Below are 26,355 nucleotides of genomic sequence, written 5' to 3' on the forward strand. Positions count from 1 at the left end.
GGGTGGTGAGTGAGTGGAATCGGCTGCCGTTGGTGGCGGTAGAGGCAAACTCATTGGGGTCTTTTAAGAGACTTCTGGATGAGTACATGGGATTTAATGGAATTGAGGGTTTCTCGATAGGCCTGCCATATCCCTGGAAGGCAGGGATATGATCGGCACAACTTGTGGGCCGAAGGGCCTGTTTGTGCTGTAGTGTTCTATGTTTTAAATGCCTGTAGATCCTGTCTCTTAACTTGTCCACTACAGATGTGGGGCTTACCGGTTTGCAATTCTCAGGCTTTTCCCTGCAGCCCTTCTTAAACAAAGGTACAACATTTGCCACCTTTAACCTTTGGCACCTCACCTGTGACTATCGATGACTGAAATATCTCTGCTAGGAGACTCACCCATCCCTTGGGGATAGGCACATAGATAGGTCCTACTCTCTCCCTAGTTCTGGAGCACCCGGAGGAAACCCACACAGACACGGGGACAATGTGCAAACTCCACACAGATAATGAATGACCCAATGCCCGAATCAAACCCAGGTCCCTGGTGCTGTCAGGCAGCAGTGCTAACCACTGTACCATCATGCCACCTAAATTAGACAGCTCAAAAATCTGGAGATTGCTAACGTTAACCGGGAATCTCATTTTGTTCCAATTTAGGCAAAGTGACCCTCAAGGGTTGTTCACCCTTTATTTTAAGTCTGGTTTCAAATACTAGTCATCATAAATCCATTGGGCTATATAAGACAGAAACCCAGTTTCACAAGGCTGCATTCTATTTTGGAAGGCAACGTGAAAATTTAGTATTGTTTCTTTCTCCCCAGGGAGGTTTGCTAAGTACCTGTAGTGTTTTCTTTATTTCAGATTTCCACCATCTATACTATTTTGCTTTTGCACAATTTTATGGGTCAGTTTTTATGATGTGGGTATGCCGGGGTTGGACTGGCGTAAACACAGTAAAAAGTCTGACAACACCAGGTTTTAGTCCAACCGATTTATTTGATAAATTTGATATATTTGATATATTTATTTGATATATTTATCAAATAAATCGGTTGGACTAAAACCTGATGTTGTCAGACTTTTTACTCAGTTTTTATGGGCATTACACTTCAAATGCAACCATGAATAAAATTGTGTGTATGCACAGCTCTGATATTATATAAATGTTGCGTGCAACTCATTAATTAGAGAGAAAAGCAAATATATCTCAAAATTTTTTTTACATGTAGCATCACTTATAATCAAGCTTTTATATGTTAGTGCTTGTCGTAAGTGTTCGAAACTGATGTTCACAGTAGTGATTTTCACAGTAACTTCATTGCAGTGTGAATGTTAGCCTACTAGTGACTAATAAATAAACTTGACTTTACTAGGTTTTACCAATACTAATAAGTAATTAACATTTCCCAGAGCATAATGGGATTTACTGCATTAACTGAAACATGATATGTAATGGAACTCACCATTTGTCTACTGCCCAACCTTTTCTTTTGAGCACTCAATGTAAGTTTATATTTCTGTTTCTTTAGTTGGAAGAGTCAGCAAGCAAATGACAGATTTGAATTTTAGAAGTGAAAAGGCATGCTAAGTTGATGGACAAAAGCCATTTAATTTTCTTCTTTCCCGAAGGGAAGAACTCGCTTGTTCTTTGTTTATAGAAATGAGAGCTGTACTGGGTGAAGTCCTAATTGTTATATTTAAGATTTTGCTACTGTCTAGGATTCACTTTATGGCCTGGAGGGAAGGTCTTGCTAGATACTACCACTCACAATGGCCAACAAGTTAGAACTGGAAATTATAAGCTCAACAAGTTTAACATCACTTCTAGCTGTTAGAAGGCATCATTAGGGATATTGGGTGGGATTTTACTGCTGCTTTATGCCCGTTTTGCAGTGGGAAAATGCCGTTAAATCGGGCATAAAGCAGCTAGCGCGAATGGTGCCGGTTTTCGTGACTAGCGCGATTTTATGACATGGCTCAGCCTCTCGCCATAAATATTCTATATTTGGCCGTTGCACTTTTTTCCTTCGCGGGAACATGTTTACTATGAGCCCCTTGAATACCTCCCACTGGTCTGTTACTGATTTTTCTTCAAGTAGCTTTTTCCAGTTCAGTATTCTAAATCACTTCTCAATTTAGTAAAATTGGCCTTACCCACAATTTAAAACTTTAAGTCCTGTTCTATCTTTGTCCTTAACTATAGTTATGTTAAAAGTAACTGAATTATGATGAGTATCACTAAAATGCACCCCACTGTCAATTCTTCCACCTGCCCTAAAATGGAGTCTAGAACTGTACCCTCTCATGTTGGGATTTTGCTGCTGAAAAATTGTTCATTTCCATGCCTTTCACAATAAAACTAGCCCAGTTAATACTGGGGTGGTTAAAATCCCCTACCATTGACTGTTTTTGCGCTTCTCAGAGATTTGTCTACACATTCTATCTTCCTCTAAAATGTTTGGGGGTTTATGGTACACTGCCAGTACTGTGACTGCCTATTTTTCATTCCTCAGCTCAATAACTAAATGGAATAGACTCAATGGTCCAGTTGGTGTTTTCTGATTTTGTCTGTTCATACTTATAAGTTAAATATTTCACATGTTCTTCTGTATTAAAGGTCTAACGGTAGCATAAATGCAAGTTCCTGAGCTGATCAAGTAATAACAAAATTAAGTTGTCGTAAGTAATTTGCCTTAAGAGTGGTTAAGGGTATTTTAATTTTGTAATCTATGCTGTCTCAGATGCACTGAAAACTATGTATTATCCTCTGTATTTACTCCCAATGTTTTGGGTATTACATTATTTAAGCATACGCACCTTTGAAACCGGTGTGTTTTTTTGGAAGGATGAGTGAGGTCATGGCCACATAGGTATCTGATCTCATGTCTAGACAACGATACTAATAATGTCTGTGCACTTAAGATCTATAACATCAACCCCAACAGCAAACCATGTCTGGACAAACTATTCCTACAGGCAATACTACTTCATATTGATTTTTTCAATGAAACACTCAGCCTAACTTTTTTAAACAAAATAAACAGCAATCAGGCAATATTCCTTAAAGCCATGCCTGTCAGACAGCATGTATACTTCTAGTCTGTAATATGCTGACACAGAAGTCATGAGGTGAACTCAACAACAGCAACTCTGAATCACTGCAAGTACTATTTCAGTACAATATTCATAAACAATCAAAGCTTGGAAATTCTATTTTCTACAACTGGGTCATAAATAGAAGCATAATTTTCCATGATTAATTCACACTGCATTCTGTCCAATTCAGCACTGTGTCTGTCTTTGTGGTGAATATTATACAGAATCAGTTAAAATCTTTTGCCAATTCTTACCACAATCACTCGTATTTCATTTCAACAGTCCCCAACACTTCTTTGTTAGAAAGTGATTCTTTTCCAAAACAAATGACTGCTTGTTACTCATTGGTTGTAATGAGGGTCAAAATGAATATGTACTGCCAGAAGCTCTCCATTATTTAATTATCTGAATACTGTGAGTTTGTAATCTTCATCATGCAGTTAATCTGTAATCTTTGGCATTAAGTTACCAATTTATGTTCTTCCATAAATATAAAAGCAAAATACTGCAGATGCTGGAATATGAAACCGAAAGAAAACATGCTGTAAAATATCAGCAGCATCTGTGGAGAGAGAACAGAGCCAACGCTTTGAGTCACGATGACCTAATTCCAATTCAAAACGTTGGCTCAGTTTTCCCTCCACAGATGCTGTCAGACCTGTGGAGATTTTTCCAGCATTTTCTGTTTTTGTTTTGTTCTTCCATGCCATTCTACTTTGTTACTATCAAATGCAATTCTGAAACAAAATGCATGTTAAGATTGCATCAAAATCAGAAAAATACAAAGCCGTAAGCCTGAAAATTAATATTCAATGCTTCACATAAGATACTCACTTTGGGTTCGACCATCCAAAGCCCATAACACACTGCCTACAAAATAGCCCCCATTCCATTGTTATATCTTTTTATCAAGTTTACATGTTGAAACAATAAGTTCTCAAATGCCATTGAAATTCTGGCAGCTAAAACTTGTTGGTTAACAGGATAGGAAACAAAGTAAATACTGGAAGTGAAGCTATGTTCTTACATGGTAGGAAAATAAATTAGCAAGGAATTTTAGATGCAGCTGGTGATCAGGATAATCACAGCTAGGAGGTCAGGTTCGCATCTCAGTCTTAGAGCCAAGGCAGTGCAAAAACCTTTGTGAAGGAAGCTTAAATATCTTTTACTTGACGACTGAAACGACGTTTCCTAGATTTGACCAACAGCCTTGTACTGTGTGCTAACTATAAGCTGAATCTGACTTATAGATTTATTTAACTTGGAAGTTATTTGGGAAGGGGGAAGTCTTAATGAGTTCAGGGATTTGTAGCTATGTTTTGGAACAAGGAGATAATTTCTATATAAACTGCATATGGTTATTGATTATATACTTAATTGTCTTAGCATGTTTTAATCTTGTTTGTGTGTATGCATCTTTTGTTTAATTTAGTAAATAGTCTTTAATAATTGTTATAGAACAACTGAACTGGTTCTTTTCACTTGGGTTTCATGTGACTCCTCACAACATTCCAAAAACAAAACTATACACCACCATGAACCAATTTTCAAGATGGGACAACCTCGTAGATAACATCAGCGTGGTTCGTGATATCAGTCATTGCAAAAGACAAAAACAGATTAATGTAGAAAATTTAAAGTTCTGCATGAATGAGGAGAACAATGGACAATTGGTGAGTTGCTGAGTGCATCGTATAAATAACATACACTGCTGCCACTGTGTGTCTGTGGAAGAAGGAATGAATATTTAAGGTGGTGGATAGAGTGCCTCCCAAACAGGCTGCTTTATTCTGGACGCTGTTGGCACAGCAGTAACATCTTACAGAGATTCTTGCAAACATCTGCCGTAATTTTGGTGGAAGAGTTGTGTATGCCATGTAAAAATAGCATTCACACTGTTTTCCTATGTGCGTGACTCTTGCTGAAGTTACAGCAGAAAAGCAAAAGAACCATAATGGAAATTCAATTCTACACTTTCCCAGACATTCAGAGACTGGGTATTAGTTACTGCAAAACTACAGAAGGAAATTCAGAACTTTAAAATCTGAATTCTAAATGACTCATACAAATTCCTCATACTATTTATTCTTTCTTGGTGGGAACACAGAAATTTTACCCCAAATTCCTGTAAATGGAAACTTACTCAATAATTCTGATCTATCTAAAATAGATAGCTTAAATATTTTTTCATGTCACATATTAGCTTAAATCATATATAAATGGCAATAGGGCCTGGATGGGATTGTGGTTAGTGCAGACTCAATGGGCTGAATGGCCTCCTTCTGCACTGTAGGGATCCTATGATTCTATTTACGTATAGTGATATGAAATAGTGAATGATAGAAATACAGTAACATATAGCATAGAAAAGAGAACTGAAGAGAAACAATAGTGGTCCAAGTTTCTGCATGGGCATAAGGATGCATCAGCAGGGAAACAATTGGGTCACGTGGGTTTAAATATGAGGTGCAAGCTTGTTCTGTTGTTTCAAAGGCAGCAGACTGCTGTTAGGAAAATGACCAACCTAGTAATGCTTTTACACTCCACTGCAGTTATGTACCGCTCAGAAATTTGCGTATTTCTCATAAAACCTAAAAGACAGGCATTCTGGGCAAACTGAAAAGTGGACAATACACTTGCCAGCCCAAAGCTAACAATCTTGATCCTACGATTTGACGGGGTAATCTTGTCCTTCTGCAGATCCAGTTGCAGGGAAGAATCTTGGGTTTCGATGATTTAAAATGCAGATTATATTGTACTGCTGCATAAGAATCAAATCAATAGCTGATATTGTATTTTACTGTAATTTATTGTAAAATACTGATATGTATTTTAGAACTACTACAGCCATGAAAGAAACTTCGTTGCCTGAAGTGCTATTGTGTCAGGACCAGATCTTTGCCACAGCAATCCATAATCATTATTCTGCATCAACTACAATCAATTATTTCCTTTTACGCTGAATAACTGTGCATAAAGCTTTGTTTCCTCATTCAGTATTAAATTGAAGCTTCCTGATCATCAACTCACTAACCATGGGAAATCTTTAACTTTTATTCAGAGTAGCAAAATGCTTCATAATTAATACTATGAATTATGTGAACAAATACAGTTTCTGACCATTGGTACTATTGTAGTGAATCTATACTGCATTATCCTTCTAACACTTCCTAATTGATTTGTTTTATTAGTCATTTTTCAGCCCTCCGTCACAATTCACAATTTCTATATCTAAAAAGACCTAAAAAATTGTGGATTAAGATCACTATTTCCTATGTGATTTTCTTCGAAGTCCTGGGAGGGGACAGACACATCAGGTGACTTAAAATTAAGAAAAACTCAAAATTGATAAGAACCAATTTCTTTTCTGTTGAACCTCATAGAAAGAAGTCTGACAACACCAGGTTTAAGTCCAACGATTTATTTGATAGTAAACTCACAAGCTTTCGAGGCTCCCCTCTTTGTCAGGTGAATGAAGAGTTTTGGCATCAGACAGAACACATAAAGCACAGACAGTTTACAGATTACTGATTAGAATGCAAATCTTTACACCTAACCTGCTATTCAAGTCTTAAAGTGGCCAACAATGTGAGTGGAAGGAGCATTAAGCTCTGCTCAGCGACAGCGCAGAGTCGCTGAGCAGAGACTGACAGCCAAGTTCCACACACGAGGACGGTCTCAACAGGGATCTTGGGTTCATGTCGCACTATCTGTAACCCCCATGACTTGCCTGGAATTGCAAAACCTCACTTACTGTACTGTCTGGAGGCAATACACATCTCTTTAACCTGGGCTTAATGCTCCTTCCACTCACATTGTTGGCAGGTTAGGTGTAAAGATTTGCATTATAATCAGTAATCTGTAAACTGTCTGTGCTTTATATGCTCTGTCTGAGGCCAGAACTCTTCATTCACCTGACGAAGAGGGGAACCTCGAAAGCTTGTGAGTATACTATCAAATAAATCGATTGGACTTAAACCTGCTGTTGTCAGACTTCTTACTGTGTTTACCCCAGTCCAACGCCAGCATCTCCACATCAGAACCTCAGAGTCATAGAGGCATGCAGCACAGAAAAAAGGCCCTTCAGCCCAAAGTGCCTGCAATATAATCCTTCAAATCCTACATGTTCTTTCATTAATTTTTATCGTTCAAAGACTATTTACTTCCAACTCTCCAACTCTATTTGCTTCCACTCCTTTGTCAGTCTGCCAGCTGCTGAAATCCCCATGCATTTCTTTCTTGCCTCCAGACAGACTATTTCAATAAACTAGCCTCCATTCTTCACCTGCCATAAATGACAACTGACCCTAAACCTTCATATCCAGTATACAGAATGAGCTGCCAGAGATAGGGGTTGAGGCAGGTTCACTAGCACATTTAGAAAGCATTTGGAAAGGTACACGCTTGGGAAGGGATTAGAGAGACATCAGCCAAACGTGGACAATTGGGACTACTGGGAAGGCATCATAGTTGGCACGGACCGGTCAGGACAAAGGGCCTGTTTTTGTGCTGTATTATTAGAACATAGAACATTACAGTGCAGTATAGGCCCTTCAGCCCTCGATGTTGCGCTGACCTGTGAAACCAATCTAAAGCCCATCTAACCTACGCCATTCCAATATCATCCATATGTTTATCCAATGACCATTTAAATGCCCTTAATGTTGGTGAATCCACTACTATTGCAGGCAGGGCATTCCACGCTCTGACGACTCTCTGAGTAAAGAACTAACTTTGACATCTGTCCTATATCTATCACCCCTCAATTTAAAGCTATGTCATCTCGTGTTAGCCATCTCCATCTGAGGAAAAAGGCTCTCACTGTCCACCCTATCTAATCCTCTGATCAGCTTATATGCCTCCATTAAGTCATCTCTTAACTTTCTTCTCTCTAGTGAAAACGGCCTCTAGTCCCTCAGCCTTTCCTCATTAGACCTTCCCACCATACCAGGCAACATCCTGGTAAATCTCGTCTGCACCCTTTCCAATGCTTCCACATCCTTCCTATAATACAGCGACCAGAACTGTACACAATACTCCAAGTGCGGCCGCACCCGAGTTTTGTACAGCTGCAACATGACCTCGTGGCTCCTAAACTCAATCCCTCTAATAATAAAAGCTAACACAACACACCGTGCACATTCTTAACAACCTTATCAACTGGGTGCCAACTTTCAGGGATCTATGCACATGGATACCAACATCTCTCTGCTCAACCACACTACTATGTAACTTACCATTAGCCCAGTACTCTATTCCTGTTACTCCTTCCAAAGTTAATCACTTCACGCTTTAAGAACATAAGAAATAGGAGCAGGAGTAGGCCATCTAGCCCCTCGAGCCTGCCCCACCATTCAATAAGATCATGGATGATCTGTAGTGGCTCAGTTCCACATTCCCGCCTTCTCCCCATAACCCTTAATCCCCTTGCCTATCAAAAACCTATCGACCCACGTCTTAAAAATATTGAGCGAGGCAGCCTCCACCACTCCAACGGGCAGAGAATTCCAGAGATTCACCACCCTTTGAGTGAAGAAGTTCCTCCTCAACTCCGTTCTAAACCACCCCCCCTTAATCCTGAGGCTGTGCCCTCTAGTCCTACTGTCCTTTCTGAGCGGGAAGATCATCTCCACCTCTATCCTATCTATCCCATTCAACATCTTATATGTCCCAATGAGATCTCCCCTCATTCTTCTAAACTCTAACGAGTACAAACCTAGTTTATTCAGCCTCTCCTCATAGTTCAACCCCCTCAACTCCGGAATCAGCCGAGTAAACCTCCTCTGCACTCCCTCCAAGGCCAAAATATCCTTGCATAAGTATGGCGACCAAAACTGCACACAGTACTCCAGCTGCAGCCTCACCAGCGCCCTATACAGCTGCAGCAAGACCTCCCTACTTTTATATTCAATCCCCCTCGCTATGAAGGCCAGCATCCCATTCGCCTTCCTGACCACCTGCTGCACCTGCAGGCTGGGTTTTTGCGACTCATGCACAAGGACCCCGAGGTCCCTCTGCACTGTCGCATGCTGCAGTTTTTCGCCACGTAAGTAATAGTCCTTCCTACCATTATTCCTACCAAAGTGGACAACTTCACATTTGCCAATATTAAATTCCATTTGCCAGTTCCTGGCCCATTTGCCCAGCCTATCTAGATCCTTCTGTAGACTCTCCACACCCTCCGCACAATTTGCCGTTCCACCAATCTTGGTGTCATCAGCAAATTTCGACACCATACACTCGGTTCCCTCCTCCAGATCATCTATATAAATGGTGAATAGCTGAGGCCCCAGCACCGACCCCTGGGGCACTCCACTAGTCACCAACCGCCAATCCGAATAGCACCCATTGATCCCCACTCTCTGCCTCCTATTTGACAGCCAATCCTCTATCCACACTAACACCCTACCAACTCCATGCCCCCTGACCTTCTGCAATAACCCCTTGTGAGGCACCTCGTCAAACGCCTTCTGAAAATCAAGAAAGACCACATCCACCGGCTCTCCTCCATCCACCGCCCTAGACACATCCTCATAGAACTCCAATAAATTCGTCAGACACAACTTCCCCTTAACGAAACCGTGCTGCGTCTGCTCTACCAAACAATTCTCCTCAAGATGCCTCGCTTTTTTCTCCTTGATCACGGATTCTAACATTTTTCCTACAACAGACGTTAAACTAACCGGCCTATAATTCCCCGCCTTATGCCTGCCACCCCTCTTAAACAACGGCGTAACATTAGCCGTTTTCCAATCTTCCGGCACTTCCCCGGAATCCAGTGACGTTTGGAAAATAATCACCAAGGCATCCACTGTCACCTCTGCCATTTCCTTCAGAACCCTTGGATGCATTCCATCCGGTCCTGGGGACTTGTCCACAATCAGTCCCTCCAGTCTGTCGAGCACCGCCTCTCTAGTAACAATAATGTCATTCAGGCCCTCCAATCCTACCATCTTTCCATCACTAACACCTGGCAAATTATTCACGTCCTCCTCCGTGAAGACCGAAACAAAAAAGTTATTCAGGGCCTCAGCCATTTCCCCATCCCCTACCACTAAGTCCCCCCTCTCATCCTCTAAGGGTCCAATGTTCACCCTAGCCAGCCTCTTCCTTTTTATGTATTTATAAAAACTCTTGCTATTCTTTTGTATATTAAGCGCTAGCCCAGCTTCATAGTTTATCCTACCCTTCTTTATCAATTTCTTTGTCATTCTTTGCTGACATTTAAACCTCTCCCAATCCTCTTCTCGCCCACTACTCTTAGCTACTCTAAACGCATCCGCTTTTAATTTAACACTTTCCTTTACCTCCTTCATTATCCACGGCTGATTACCTCTCCTCCTACGATCCTTTTTAACCATCGGAATAAATTTCTGCTGAGCACCAAGAAAGATCTCCTTAAAGATCCTCCACTGCTCCTCAGCAGACCTACCTTCCAACACACTCCCCCAATCAACATTCGCCAATTCCTCTCTCATCCTACCATACTCCCCTCTGTTCAAACAAAGGACACATGTCCGGGAACCCACTTTCTCCTCCTCCATCTGCATCAGAAACTCCACCATACAATGATCACTCTTCCCAAGAGGATCCTTCACCACAGGTCCCTAATTCTACCGGCCTCAATACATAACACCAGATCCAAGATAGCTCGCTCCCTTGTCGGCTCCAACACACACTGTTCGAGGAAACTATCCCGGCAGCATTCCAAGAACTCCTCCTCAAGCCCACCGCGTCCAACATGGGTCGACCAATCAATATGTAAATTGAAATCCCCCATAATTACCACCGTTCCATTCCTGCACGCCGCATTTATTTGAGCGTAAACAATCCGCCCCACCTCCAGATCATTATTCGGGGGCCTATAAACGACACCCACCAGCGTCTTCCTCCCTTTGCTGTTCCTAATCTCCACCCACAACGATTCCACGTTCTGCTCATTGGTTCCTATATCATCCCTTACTACCACCCTGATGCTATCCTTAATCAGCAGAGCTACGCCCCCCCCTTTTTCCTCCTTCCTATCCTTCCTAAACACTTGATACCCCTGGACATTCAGCTCCCAGTCCCTGTCACCTTGCAGCCACGTCTCTGTAATGGCCAACAGATCAAATCCATTTGTGCTGATCTGCGCCACCAGCTCATCCACTTTATTCCGAATGCTTCGTGCCTTCAGATAAAGTGCCTTCACCCCAGCCTTCACTTGTACCTATTTGCCAGAACGCCACCAACCATACTCACGCCCCCTACTCCTTTTATTATTGGGACATCGTTGGCCTCCCCCCTTACCTGCACCCTCTCCTTTACTTTAGACCCCGTAATGTCACCCGTAATGCTTTTCCGCATTAATCTCCATTTGCCACCACTCAGTCCAACTCTGCAGCTTATCTATATCCCTCTGTAACCTGCAACATCTTTCTGCATTGTCCATAATTCCACCGACTTTAGCGTCATCTGCAAATTTACTAACCCATCCTTTTACGCCCTCATCCAGGTCATTTATAAAAATGACAAACAGCAGTGCTCTCAAAACAGATCCTTGAGTATACCACTAGTAACTGAACTCTAAGATGAACATTTCCCACAACCACCACCCTCTGTCTTCTTGCAGCTAAAAAGTCTGACAACACCAGGTTTTAGTCCAACCGATTTATTTGATAATAGACTCACAAGCTTTTGGGAAAGCTTGTGAGTCTATTATCAAATAAATTGGTGGGACTAAAACCTGGTGTTGTCAGACTTTTTACTGTGTTTACGCCAGTCCAACGCCGGCATACCCACATCATTCTTGCAGCTAGCCAATTTCTGATCCAAACAGCTAAATCACCCTCAATCCCATGCCTCCGTAACTTCTGCAATAGCTTACCGTGGGGAACCTTATCAAACGCTTTACTGAAATTCACATACACCACATCAACTGCTTTATCCTCATCCACCTCTTTGGCCACCTTCTCAAAGAACTCAATAAGGTTTGTGAGGCATGACCTACCCTTCACAAAACCGTGCTGACTATCCCTAATCAAATTATTCCTTTCTAGATGATTATAAATCCTATTCTATGGCTCTATTATGCGCATAAAAGCCCTTACAACTTCCTTTGTTGTGCTGGCCTTTTTCATTGTTCTTTCGAATCTCCCTTATTACATTATAATACTCACAATTTTCTTTTGTATAATTTTATCAGACCTCTAATTTTCAGTTTTGTTTTTTTTTTATTTATCCACAGAAGTTCATTGTTTGAAATGTTCATTTTCAGCTAGGGATATATCAATTTGGTATTCTCCATCTAATGTTGAAGATTCCCTACTTAATTCATTTGTGCCAACTTCCACCTCCCTTGTCACCTCAGTTATTTTACACAACTCTTCTTAGCTATTTGAACACTACACTTTTCCAGAGGAGCGCCTCTACCTTTGCCTTTTCATTATCTTCCAATTTTGACTATAAACTCAACAAAGCTATGGACTTGTAAATCAACCAAGATGTGGTTGTTATTTTCCAATTGTTTACTTTCTGTTCTGCTATTTGTCACATCTTGCACACAGGAACCAGAAGCCAGCAATGCTCTTTTCCTTCTTGACAAGCAGACTTGGGTGGATTTTAAAGAAAAACCTGCAGACAGCTTTGATCACATGCCTTTATCACAATCTATTTTACAATACTTTTTTTCAAAACGTTTTGAACTGGAAACAAATTTTCCCTATTTTACCTCCATATCTACTCACAATTGTACCTTTTCCCTTTGTATTCCTTAACTGTAGCCATATGGATATGCATTACCAACACTCTAGACATTATTTTATCGCCATGATAGAATATTTTTTGATACCAGCACACTGCTGAATTCTTCCCTTTTCTCATGAAAATGTTATAATTGGAAATATGAAATTCTCAGTCCTGGTCAAAATAAGCTGTTTCCATTATATTTACTGTAACAAACCATAGTTATGATCATTTTTAACATTGCCATTTGTTTTGAAACATTTTGGTCAGGTATTCATCCACATACCACATAATGGTGATCTTAACTTAGTGGCTCATTTGTTTTTTTCCATAGGCTGCTCTTTACAACTTTCATTTTCTTTTTGTTGCCTTCCTTATCTTTTTTTTTAAAAAAACTTTTCCTTTCGGTTTCCTCTTTTTTTCTATCTCCCCGCAGTACATCTCACCTAAGGTACAAATTGGTGCCAGACACCATAACAAGAGTCCATCCAAAATGTGTTTTCTTGCAAAACAAAACTTAACTACGTAATGATGCTTGGGTTGATCAAGGGTAAAGCTGAAGCTTATGGCATATGAAGGATTTATCCAAAGAGAGTGCCAGTTTTGTACATCATTTGATTTTATCCTGAATATGTAGAGGATTTTACCTTGAGAAGGTACGTTGGGATATTGCTGAAATCCACCGGGAGCTTCAAAAGGAAACGTGCGGAAAATTCACCAGTCTGGAATTGACAGGAAAAAGATATCATGTCACCTTTAATTGTAACTTTATGTGTCCATTACCAGTCAAAGAAAGGCTGTGAAATACAGTAGCATGCATCAAGTGACTATGCATTCATTACATATAATAAGTTATTATATGCAATGAATGTATAGCCACCTGATACATGCTGCTGTGAGAGCACAACTTTCATTCCAAATATATGGAAAACACTCCAAACAAATTGAACAGATAAAGCATAAATAACGTACAATTTTACTCATTTCATCAACACATTGTAAGGAAATGTTTTATTATGAAAATACAAAACAAAGACAATCTACAGATAATTTTTATGCAAACTTAAGCAACATTCAACATCTAAATGGACGGTTGGTTTCAGAAGCTGGAATCCAATACTTGGGATGTCCACTGATAATGCTGAACGTAACCAAGTTGAGCCCGTTACTGCCTCTTACAAGCACACATACCTTTCTAAAACAAAAGTTCTCTTTAGTTAGCTGGATTCAAATCCATATCCCAGAGATGAATAAGTAATTTCATAATCAAATCCTGGTGTTCTGGCCAATATTCCTGCCTCAACCTATACCACCATAGCCAGCTTCATTTGCAATTACCAAAAACTGTACCTCTAAACCCTGGATTCCATTCCTTGGCTGATCACCTCCACGAACCACAGAGGACAATCTCTGTAGATCTTTTGAGCTTTAATCGCATATCTTATCAGGGCAATTACTACTTTAATGATGCTATACGAATATAAGTTATTGTTCAGTTACTCCAATCATCAGATAGTAATTTCTCTATTTATTGCAATGAAGCATAACTACAATTTGTAGCAATTTGAAATGGCTTTGGCAATATTAGTTAATCTCTTACTACGCTTTGACAATTTTCATAGGAATAAATTTAACAGTGTTTTCAGATCACAAAGTATAGCAGAATCTAACAAAATGTTCAAATTATAGGAGTAAATTACATCCATCACTGTAGAAACATCCTTGCAAAGGAAATCATTAAAAGAATCTCAATTATTACTGGATTGGTGCCAATGGGAGTCTCACTCAATCCCACAATCTCAAAATAGTAATGGTGCAGGATGGGGCTATTTGGCCATTCTGCATCAGCTTTCCAAAATAATTTTATGACATAGTGCCATTCTCCTGCCATTTTCTTGGATCCTTGCAAATTGTTTCTATTCATACAATTATCTAATGCCCTTTGAATGCCTTGATTGAACCTGCCTCTACTACACTCCCAAGCAGTGCATTCCAGCATTGGGTATTAAGGGAGTTAAAGAATATGGAGATATGGTAGCGTTCAGGTGGAAAATCATTTGTTGAATGGCGTAGCGGGGTTGAATAACCAAATGGCCTACTCCAACTTATGTTCTTAAGGACAAAGAAAAATCAGTAAATCAATGCCAACTGGTGATGAATTTGAAAGCCATTTTGTTCCTTGAACTTGCTTCCACATGAAACTCTCCAAGCTTCTTTCACTTAAAATAACAGATTGTTATGAGAAAAAGAAAACTGTAGCTGGTCATATTTCCATGGTGGAAAACTATTTTATCTCTCATTCCCACATGCACAGACTGGCAGTCACCATTTCATGAAAAACACTATCAAAGGCACCAATGAGATGTAAGGGACCAAATACATTTACATACATATGTTTTCTTAAAACAATATTGATCTTATTTTTACTTCAGAAAACTTGGAATGAGGAGGGTCAGCTGTAAGATAGACACAAAAAAGAAATACAAATGAAGTGGGTTTTCGTGGGCTGTCTGCTATATCTTCAACCAAAAGCCAGAATAAACACCGTCACTAGCGCAGATGGATAAACCCTGCAGAAATTAGGTCTTGAATTTAAAGCTTATTTATTAGTGTCACAAGTAGGCTTACATTAATATTGCAATCAAGTTACTGTGAAAATTCTCTAGTCGCCACACTCCGGCACTGGTTTGGGTACACCGAGGAAGAATTTAGCATGGCCAATGCACCTACCTAGCCCACCTTTCGGACCTTGGGAGGAAACCGCAGCACCCAGAGGAAACCGATGCAGATACGGGGAGAACGTGCACAGGCAATGACTCAAGACAGTAATCGAACCCAGCTCCCTGGTGCTATGAGGCAGCAGTACCAACCACTGTGCCGCCATGCCACCCACATAGCAGAACATGGCACCTTACTTCATCTTTAGGATAACTAAATTGTTGCCTAACCACAGAGTCATAGAATCATTTATAGCACAGGCGGCCATTTGGCTGCCTAGTTATTTACTTTTAAAGGGCAGTTGCTCTCATTAATGAAATAGAGCAGAAAACATCTGCAAGAAATCCCACAATTAAATATAAAACTAGAAATGCAACCCTTCTAGGTGCAGCTAGAATAATATATCTACAGCAGATCAATCTGTATTTGTAAAGATAAAAAGACAGGTTCTGCTGTCTCAGGTGTGCACTCTTCTTCAGATGCAAATACGTGATTTATGCAAAGCCTAGAAATACTTACTATTGAAAAATGCATCCTTCTCTTCATTTATGGCTCAGGTTAATTGAGGATATAAAGATCCCGGAAAAGGTTCAGAGGAGGGCTTCTTGATTAACTACATAGCTTAAAGAAGCTTTGGTTGTCAGGACAAAGTTAGATGTTTAACCTTAGGTATTTTTACTATATAAAAGGGTAGATTTCAAAAGGATATGTTTGAAATATTTAAAATAATGAAATGAGAAGATGCCATCCAAATTGAATAGGTCAGTTGAGCAAGCAAAGCATAAGTTACAAAAGTCAAGGTAAGGTTTGAGGAAGTACTTTCTGCAGAGTTACTAACTCCAAGAATAGGTCGAGAGCACATGCCATGAGTTAAGACCCAACCCAGGACTTGATGGCCAAGGAAGGTATGTCCATAACACAGCCAATGAGTATCAAACTGGAAAATCCTTCCAACACATGCCAATAGTAGGCAGTAAGAATGGAGAGGCTCCTGGTCAGCCATGCTTGATCAGAATGGCACCTTCAAACATTAAGCCTCTGGCAATAGGCTAACCACATGTTTCAGGAAAAAGGAGCTGTGGAAACAGATTGAAGCATGCCTTGTATACCACCAGGTGTGGGAAGAGAAACAACAACATGCCACGATTTACTGAAACAATTCAAAAGAGAGTTGGAGGGCTCTTTTGGATGGAAATAATGTTGCGTTATAACACATAAATGGTTAAAAAGGCTTAACAAAACCAGTCATGTGATCTCCTGTGGTATGCCCGATTGGTTTTGCGGTTCAGAGTGGAATTTTATTGGTCAATTAAGGTAAATACTGAAAGATTGTTGTGGGGGGTGGGGGCTGGAATGGAGATAGGGATGATGCTGTGTGTAGATGAAACTGCATTGGCTTCATGGACTTTTCCTATCATTGCTTTTCTAAACACCAAATAAGGCTGCTTAATAACAGATTTTAAATAATCTATTAAGCTGGTCTTAGCTGACAGGAATGTTATCAAGGTACAGGAAATCTCCCTGATTTTCTTTAAAGAGCTCTCTGGAAATTTGAAGCAGTTTTTTAGTATTGCACTGCATTCATTGTTAACTTACATTATATTTTCAAGTCTGAGAAAGGACCTTGAATCCACAGCCTTCTCTCAGAGGGAAGAATGCTATCAACTAATGTAAGCTGAGACTTTGGCAAAGTGCTGAACGGTAGCGATGCTGTTCTATCTGACCCCTACTATTCACACCTCCCTTTAACCCAATTGAGGGAAAGGTTGGAAGCAGGTCACTCTTTAGGTATCTTTTCATCCCAAGAGATTTTAACAGGGGATGGGAGAAGGCATTCTGTACGTTATCAACGTTGCTTAAAAATTCCGAGTAAGGTAAACGCTTTTGAAGTTATGTTTATAAGGAAGCACCGTTAATGTAAGAACACATCTGATAGCACTTCGTGAATGTGTGTCACGAGAAAAAAGGATGTGCAGCTCAGATATTATGTGCAGCTAAGAAAGATATCAGGAAACATGCAAAAACTTTGGTTAAAGAGGTAGATATCAACAGGGAGATTGAGAAGCAGAAGTGCTTGGGAGGAAGTTTTGTGGTCAAGGTAGAAGAACATAATAGTTTTGGTCTTATCGATACTTACCGATGGGAAATCAAGACTGAAATCCAGATACTGAAACATGGTTTAAAGGAATATGAGAAACAGGTAGGGAGGTGGATTTGAGACCAGGGAGAGATCAACCATGATAAACATAAGAACATAAGAAATAGGAGCAGGAGTAGGCCATCTAGCCCTTCGAGCCTGCCCCGCCATTCAATAAGATCATGGCTGATCTGTCGCTGCTCAGTTCCACTTTCCCGCCCTCTCCCCATAACCCTTAATCCCCTCTCTTATCAAAAACCCATCAACCCGCGTCTTAAAAATATTTAGCGAGGCAGCCTCCACCACTTCAACGGGCAGAGAATTCCAGAGATTCACCACCCTTTGAGTGAAGAAGTTCCTCCTCAACTCCGTTCTAAACCGCCCCCCTTTTATCTTGAGGCTGTGCCCCCTAGTCCTACTGTCTTTTTTGAGCGGGAAGAGTCTCTCCACCTCTATCCTATCCATCCCATTCATCATCTTATACGTCTCAATGAGATCTCCCCTCATTCTTCTAAACTCTAACGAGTACAAGCCCAGTTTATTCAGCCTCTCCTCATAGCTCAACCCCCTGAACTCCGGTATCAGCCTAGTAAACCTCCTCTGCACTCCCTCCAAGGCCAAAATATCTTTGCGCAGGTGCGGCGCCCAAAACTGCACACAGTACTCCAGCTGCGGCCTCACCAATGCCCTATACAGCTGCAGCAAGACCTCCCTACTTTTATATTCAATCCCCCTCGCTATGAAGGCCAGCATCCCATTCGCCTTCCTGACCACCTGCTGCACCTGCAAGCTGGGTTTTTGCGACTCATGCACAAGGACCCCGAGGTCCCTCTGCACCGTCGCCTGCTGCAGTTTTTCGCCCCGTAAGTAATAGTCCTTCCTACCATTCTTCCTACCAAAGTGGACCACCTCACACTTGCCAACATTAAATTCCATTTGCCATTTCCTGGCCCATTCGCCCAGCCTATCTAGATCCTTCTGCAGACTCTCCACACCCTCCGCACAATTTGCCGTTCCACCAATCTTGGTGTCATCAGCAAATTTCGACACCCTACACTCGGTTCCCTCCTCCAGATCATCTATATAAATGGTAAAAAGCTGAGGCCCCAGCACCGACCCCTGGGGCAATCCATTAGTCACCATCCGCCAATCCGAATAGCACCCATTGACCCCCACACTCTGCCTCCTATTTGACAACCAATCCTCTATTCATGCTAACACCCTACCCCCAACTCCATGTCCCTCGACCTTCTGCAATAACCTCTTGTGGGGTACTTTGTCAAACGCTTTCTGAAAATCTAGAAAGACCACATCCACCGGCTCTCCTCTATCCACTGCCCTAGACACATCCTCATAGAATTCCAGTAAATTTGTCAGACACGACTTCCCTTTAATGAAACCGTGCTGCGTCTGCTCTATCAAGCAATTCCCTTCAAGATGCCTCGCAATTTCCTCCTTAATGACAGATTCTAACATTTTACCCACCACAGACGTTAAACTAACAGGCCTATAATTCCCCGCCTTTTGCCTGGCACCCTTCTTAAACAACGGCGTAACATTAGCCGTTTTCCAATCATCCGGCACTTCCTCGGAATCCAGCGACGTCTGGAAAATAACCACCAAGGCATCCACTATCACCTCCGCCATTTCTTTCAGAACCCTTGGATGCATTCCATCCGGTCCTGGGGACTTGTCCACAATCAGCCCCTCCAGTCTGTCGAGCTGACTGAATGGTGGAGCAGGCTTGAAGGACTGAATTTGCCTACTTCTGCTCCTAATTCCTAAGTTCCTATAAGCAGTACAACAGTATAGACATATTGGAACAACACAGCAAGATGATAGAGAAGTAGAACTAAGTATTAGAGGTGTACATGGGGAAACTGACCCCGTTTTCCTCGGTTATATCATAAAGGGGCAGTTTGTTAATAAACTATCACTAAAGTTTCTATTCAGAATTGAGCTGTGTGGCTACTAGTAACGTTGTAGTATAATCCTGTTGCTTATTGCTCTGAACTGCTTCTGAATTTATCAGTTTCCTTTTTCTATTAGGGATTGAAGGAAACATGTAGCTGAAAGGAAACACAACGGGATGTGAAAAAGTACATGCCTGTTTCAGAAGACTTGCAGGGAATTTGAAACATTTACAACCAGAAACATATTTTATAATTTTCAAAGAACATTATGTTGCTGGCAACTCAACAAAGGAAGTAATCTGGCATTCGGCAAGAGTCTGAACAGAAGGAAGTAGCATGTTTTTTTTCTGGATTTTGTTTTACTTCTCCAAGATTACAAATCTAAACGGGCTACAACAAAACTTCTGCAACACGGCATGTAAAATTTATACATTGCCTCTAAAGTGCCTCAGAAATGTCTCAAAATACTTAACTTAAAATTAATTGTAAATACAGTGACTTTTATGGACAATGCAGTATTCCCTCAGCTGCAATAGACTGTCAACTTAGATAACATGATAAAGAATAGAATAACAAAGAGCAAAGGAATTTTTTCCTCACATGTATTGTACTAAAAACATGACAAGAAAAGTTTCATATTTTCCCTGCTATGCAGAAAAATTACCAAATTGTTAATGACTTTCACCAGTAACAAGTACAAGACAATCTATACAAACCACCTGTCTAAAACCGTGACATAAATAACTAAACAGCTAAAATATCAATAATGCATCAATTCTGCACATATGGCAAACCAATGATAACTTCTATTTTTAGGATATCCCAATAGCATTGTGATAAGATTTTTAATGTTAGAAGTGTAACACCCTATTTGTCACAAATAGCATAGGTGTAACATGAAGGATACAGCCTCTCCTGAAAACCAGTAATGTAGAACTGAAATGTAGGGAGGTTACGCTAAATCAAACCTTAGTTCGACCATATGTAGAGTATTCTGTGCAGTTCTGGTCATCATATCTTAAATTGAACATAAAGGAACTGGAGAGGGTACAGAGGACATTTACAAGGATGATATCAGAAATGCACAGGTCTGCACAAGGAATTATGGGGTGGGCCTCTTTTTCTCTTAAAAAAAGCAGAATGGAGACCAAGTAGTTTTTTAAATTATAAATTAATTTCATGGAGTGAATACAGAGAGAATGCTGTCTCATGAGGAAGTACATAACTAAAGACCATCTAGTTAAGAGGTCACTAAGAAATCTAATGGAGAATTCAGCAGAAAATTCTTCACCCAAAGAAAGTGGAAAGTAATAGGGTGAAGTGAAAAGTATAGATGCATTAAACAGAGAGCAAGTATATATATATTTTTGTAAAAAATGCATATATAAATATAAAATATATATACTATACACACATATATGGAGGCCAGTTACCAGCGGTGTACCACAGGGATCAATGCTGGGTCCTCTGCTAGTTGTGATTTTTATCAATGACTTGGAAGAGGGGGCTGAAGGGTGAGTCAGTAAATTTGCTGATGACACCAAGATTGGTGGAATAGTGGATGAGGCGGAGGGTTCTTGTAGGCTGCAAAGAGACAGTGATAGGATGCAGAGCTGGGCCGAAAAGTGGCAGATGGAGTTTAACCCTGATAAGTGCGAGGTCATTCATTTTGGTAGGACAAACTTGAATGCGGATTACAGGGTCAACGGCAGGGTTCTGAGGAATGTGGAGGAACAGAGAGATCTTGGGGTTCATATCCACAGATCTCTGAAGGTTGCGATTCAAGTGGATACAGCTGTGAAGAAGGCTTATACTGTATTAGCGTTTATTAACAGGGGGTTTGAGTTTAAAAGTCGTGGAGTTATACTGCAACTATACAGGACCTTGGTGAGACCACATTTGGAATATTGTGTGCAGTTCTGGTCACCTCACTATAAGAAGGAATGTGGAATGAGAGTGCAGAGGAGATTTACCAGGACGCTGCCTGGATTGGAGGATAGATCTTATGAGGAAAGATTGAGGGAGTTGGGGCTTATCTCTTTAGAGCAGAAGAGGATGAGAGATGACTTAATAGAAGTTTATAAGATGATGAGGGGGATAGACAGATGGACGTTCAGAGACTATTTCCTCGGGTGGACGTAGCTGTTACTAGGGGCATAACTATAAGGTTCATGGTGGGAGATTTAGGCGGAATGTCCGAGGTAGATTCTTTACTCAGAGACTGGTTGGGGTGTGGAATGCTCTGCCTGCTGTGATAGTGGAGTCGGGTACTTTACGAACCTTCAAGCAGTTATTAGATAGTCATATGGAACACACTAGAATGTTAGGGAGTGGGATAACTTGATCTTGGGTTCAGACATAGCTCGGCACAACATCAAGGGCCGAAGGGTCTGTACTGTGCTGTAGTGTTCTATGTTCTAATATCATGTATTTGAAATTTTCATCCTTCCAATCTGATCAAGAAATGCTGGAAAGAAACAACCCTCCTTTGATCAACACACTTTCTGTTTCTTTTCAGATACTAAAGGTGAAAAGCCTTTTCAAACCAAAATTAACAACATCTTCTCTGCAGCCCTGCCCATACTTCAGAAGTGTGACACATGCTAAAATTCCTTGCATCTGGACACTGATAATGGATTTGGTATTGAAGTACCACAGAAAGCCTGGCAAAATTATTGTACCCTTGACTATATCTGATGCACCTTACAAAAAATACTTTTGATTGCCAAACTCTGTTTTAATACAATTGTTCGTAAAGTTCCAGCTGTAACCCATGTCGTAAGTGATAAGGTCTTGGTGTTTGTGTTATTATTAGGTATGCCCATGTAATATATTATATTCTTGAGGGTTTGAAAATAGATAAGTCCCCTGGGCCGGACGGGTTTACCCTAGGATTCTCTGGGAGGCAAGAGAGGTGATTGCAGAGCCTCTGGCTCTGATCTTCAGGTCGTCGTTGGTCACAGGTATAGAGCCAGAAGATTGGAGGATAGCGAATGTTGTCTCATTGTTTAAGAAGGGGAACAGAGATGTCCCCGGGAATTATAGACCGGTGAGTCTTATTTCTGTTGTGGGCAAGGTTTTAGAAAAAATTATTAGAACATAAGAACATAAGAAATAGGAGCAGGAGTAGGCCATCCAGCCCTTCGAGCCTGCCCCGCCATTCAATAAGATCATGGCTGATCTGTCGCTGCTCAGTTCCACTTTCCCGCCCTCTCCCCATAACCCTTAATCCCCTCTCCTATCAAAAACCCATCAACCCGCGTCTTAAAAATATTTAGCGAGGCAGCCTCCACCACTTCAACGGGCAGAGAATTCCAGAGATTCACCACCCTTTGAGTGAAGAAGTTCCTCCTCAACTCCGTTCTAAACCGCCCCCCTTTTATCTTGAGGCTGTGCCCCCTAGTCCTATTGTCTTTTTTGAGCGGGAAGAGGGATAGGATTAGGGATAGGATTTATAGTTATTTAGAGAGTAATGAATTGATTGGAGATAGTCAGCATGGTTTTGTGGAGGGTAGGTCGTGCCTTACTAACCTTATTGAGTTTTTTGAGAAAGTGACCAAAGAGGTGGATGGGGGTAAGGCAGTTGACGTGGTATATATGGACTTTAGTAAGGTGTTTGATAAGGTTCACCATGGAAGGCTTCTGCAGAAAATGCAGATGTATGGGATTGAGGGTGATTTAGTTAATTGGATCAGGAATTGGCTAGCAGATAGGAGACAGAGGGTGGTGGTTGATGATAAGTATTCGTCATGGAGTTCAGTTACAAGTAGTGTGCCTCAGGGATCTGTTTTGGGGCCACTGCTGTTTGTAATTTTTATAAATGATCTGGATGAGGGTATAGTTGGGTGGATTAGTAAATTTGCTGATGACACCAAAGTCGGAGGTGTGGTAGATGGTGAGGAGGGGTGTCATAGTTTACAGAGAGACTTGGACAAGTTGCAGAGCTGGGCTGAGAGGTGGCAAGCGGATGGAGTTTAACGCAGAAAAGTGTGAGGTAATTCACTTTGGCAGGAATAACAGATGTGTAGAGTATAGGGCTAACGGTAGGACTCTGAATAGTGTTGATGAACAGAGGGATCTAGGTGTATGTGTACATAGATCCCTGAAAGTTGGGAATCAAGTAGATAAGGTTGTTAGGAAGGCATACGGTGTCTTAGCGTTTATTGGTAGGGGGATTGAATTTAGGAGCCGCAGCGTCATGTTGCAACTGTACAAAAGTGTGGTGCAGCCGCATTTGGAGTATTGTGTGCAGTTCTGGTCCCCACATTATAGGAAGGATGTGGAGGCATTGGAGAGGGTGCAGAGGAGGTTTACCAGGATGTTGCCTGGTATGGAGGGGAGGTTCAATGAGGAGAGACTGAGGGATTTGAGGTTGTTCTTGTTAGAAAGAAGGCGGCTAAGTGGGGACCTTATTGAAACATATAAGATGATTAGAGGTTTAGATAAGGTGGACAGTGATAGCCTTTTTCCTCCGATGGAGAAAGCTAGCACGAGGGGGCATAGCTTTAAATTAAGGGGTGGTAGTTATAGGACGGATGTCAGAGGTAGGTTCTTTACCAAGAGGGTGGTGAGGGATTGGAATGCCCTGCCTGCTGCAGTTGTAAATGTGCCTAGTTTGGGGGCGTTTAAGAGATCCGTGGATAGGTTTATGGATGGAAAGGGATTGGTTTAGGTTAGAGGGTCATTGGCTTTTTAATTGGTCAGCGCAACATCGTGGGCCGAAGGGCCTGTTCTGCGCTGTAATGTTCTATGTTCTGTGTAATAGCATTTTCCTATATCAGAAACAAAACACCCTTCAAGATCAAATACAAATGAAATGTACAGGAATTCTAACTTATTTTGTTTCAACATTCAGTTACCTTTCGAGAGAGGAGATAGCCAGACCTGCGAGAGACGCTTATACTGGGGAAACAGGCTGAGTATGAAAAAGAAATCCAAGAGTGATGTCACAGGAAAATGGTAAATTAATTGTTTGGTGAGAAGCTGCAGATAAGGATTGTGTTTAAATAGCTTAAGGTAGAAAAATATGTCATTTATAAAGAATTTACACAAAAATAGCTCCTTGCATTTCAGTAAGGAACACTAATAATAGGGAGGTAAAATTAAATCAGGTCAAAGTGAAATAAAGTGATAAAATAAACAAAGCAAGATAAAGTTAGAGTGCAGCCGGGAGGAAAAAAGAGTGCAAGAAAGAGCGAGTCTCAGAACAGAACCGGAAGGGAAAAAGTGCACGAGAAAGAGCAAGACTGAGACCAATCAGGAGGACAGGGCCAATGGGCCAAGTGGCCTAATTCTGCTCCTATGTCTTATGGATAGAAAACTGGTTGGCAGACAAGAAAAGGATTTGTGTAGTGCGGTGAGGTGGGAGACTCAAGCTGTAGCCATTTTGCGAGCTCCCTGTTGGACGCCAGAGCCTCCGTGCGTCTCTGGCAACCAGATTTCTGACGCCATCAGCTCCGCAGCTCATAACTGCAAAAATTATGTAGATGCGTATCTCCATTTCTTTTAAATCTTATTAGCGGGCCTGGATCTGAAATCTCCAGGCACGCTAGTACCTCCCCACTACCCCCGCCACAAGTGGTTTACTCCAGCAGGGTTTAGTATCGCTTCCCACTTGTGGACAGCTGGCGGCCGGATCCCACTGGAATGAAAGGGTTGGCTGCCGAGGGAGCCTCTTGGCACTACCCAAGAGGCAAAGTACCAATGCCCAGGGACACGTTGGCACTGCTCACCAGGCATCAGGCAGTGCCAAGGGGTTGGGGCCCAAGTTGGGGGGGGGGGGTGCCAAAGCCTGCTGGAGAGTAGGGCTGCTGGGATGTGATTGGTAGGGGATGGGGGTTTCCGCTGCCACTCTGCATTTGGGCTGAGTGACAGAGGGAGGGAGACCAGTGATTGGAGTTGGCCAGCGATTGGGGCTGGCCAGCTGTTGGGAGGCCGGCAGGACCACTGCACATGTGCCGATCTCGGCACTGACAGATCGGTGCATGCGCAGTGGCCCGCTCAGCTGGGTTCAGTCTCTCCAGCAAGAACAGGCCCTACCCCCTAGGTTTTTGGACTAATTTACGCTAGCGCACTCTCCATTTCACACAATGTGGGAAATTCATTTTGATTCCCACTGAAAAAACAAACCTGATTTACTCCAGTTTTCACATGAATTCGACACTTAAAAAGTTTTGGGGAGAATCGCTTCCAAAGAATAGGAATAAACGTATCTTTTTCCAAATGGTAGTCAGTGACGAGCGGCATGCCAGGGATTAGTGCTATGACCCAAGCTCTTCACAATATATATTAGTGATTTAAATGAGAGAACTAAATGTAATACCTCCAATTTACAGATGACACAAACCTGGGTGCAAGGGTGAGCTGTGAGGAGGATGCAGAGATCCTTCAGTATGATTTAGACAAGTTGAGTGAGTGGGAAATGCATGTCAAATGCAGTATAATGCGGATAAATGTAAGGTTATCCACTCTGAAAGCAAAAACAGGAAAGCAGATGAATGGTTATAGACTGAGAGAGGGGAATGTGCAATGAGACCTAGGTGTTCTTGTACACCAGTCGCTGAAAGCAAGCACGCTGGCGCAGCAGGCGATAAAGAAGGCAAATCAGCTAGCAAATTTAAGGGATTAAGACATAGAACACAAGTTGTGAATCTCATGAACACATTGTCCCATTTATGCTGTTGTTTGCTTTGAGCAAAAGCAGATTGTTCTTAGCCTCTCCGTTATTAAGAACTCGCTAGGTTCACACGTTATTTGCTCATTAAGCTCTTTGCAGAAA

General features: G+C 41.4%; 1 protein-coding gene and 1 long non-coding RNA gene across 5 annotated transcripts in view; both read right to left on the reverse strand.

Moving 5' to 3' along the window:
• LOC145345225 (uncharacterized) overlaps positions 1 to 26,355 on the reverse strand; it is a 790,615-nt gene that overhangs the window by 169,623 nt on the left and 594,637 nt on the right. The gene's annotated exons all lie outside the window — the stretch shown is intronic.
• The window catches only part of babam2 (BRISC and BRCA1 A complex member 2), a 177,122-nt gene that overhangs the window by 76,108 nt on the left and 74,659 nt on the right, over positions 1 to 26,355 (reverse strand). For all 4 annotated transcript variants that reach the window (XM_080192973.1, XM_080192975.1, XM_080192972.1 and 1 more), the window contains one exon: positions 13,457 to 13,531. In XM_080192973.1, the coding sequence (XP_080049099.1) occupies positions 13,457 to 13,531 (75 nt within the window). The remainder of the gene's footprint in view (positions 1 to 13,456; positions 13,532 to 26,355) is intronic.

The sequence above is a fragment of the Carcharhinus amblyrhynchos genome, chromosome 7, assembly GCF_965287045.1.
Source record: "Carcharhinus amblyrhynchos chromosome 7, sCarAmb.v2.hapA, whole genome shotgun sequence".
Classification (NCBI taxonomy): Eukaryota; Metazoa; Chordata; class Chondrichthyes; order Carcharhiniformes; family Carcharhinidae; genus Carcharhinus; species Carcharhinus amblyrhynchos.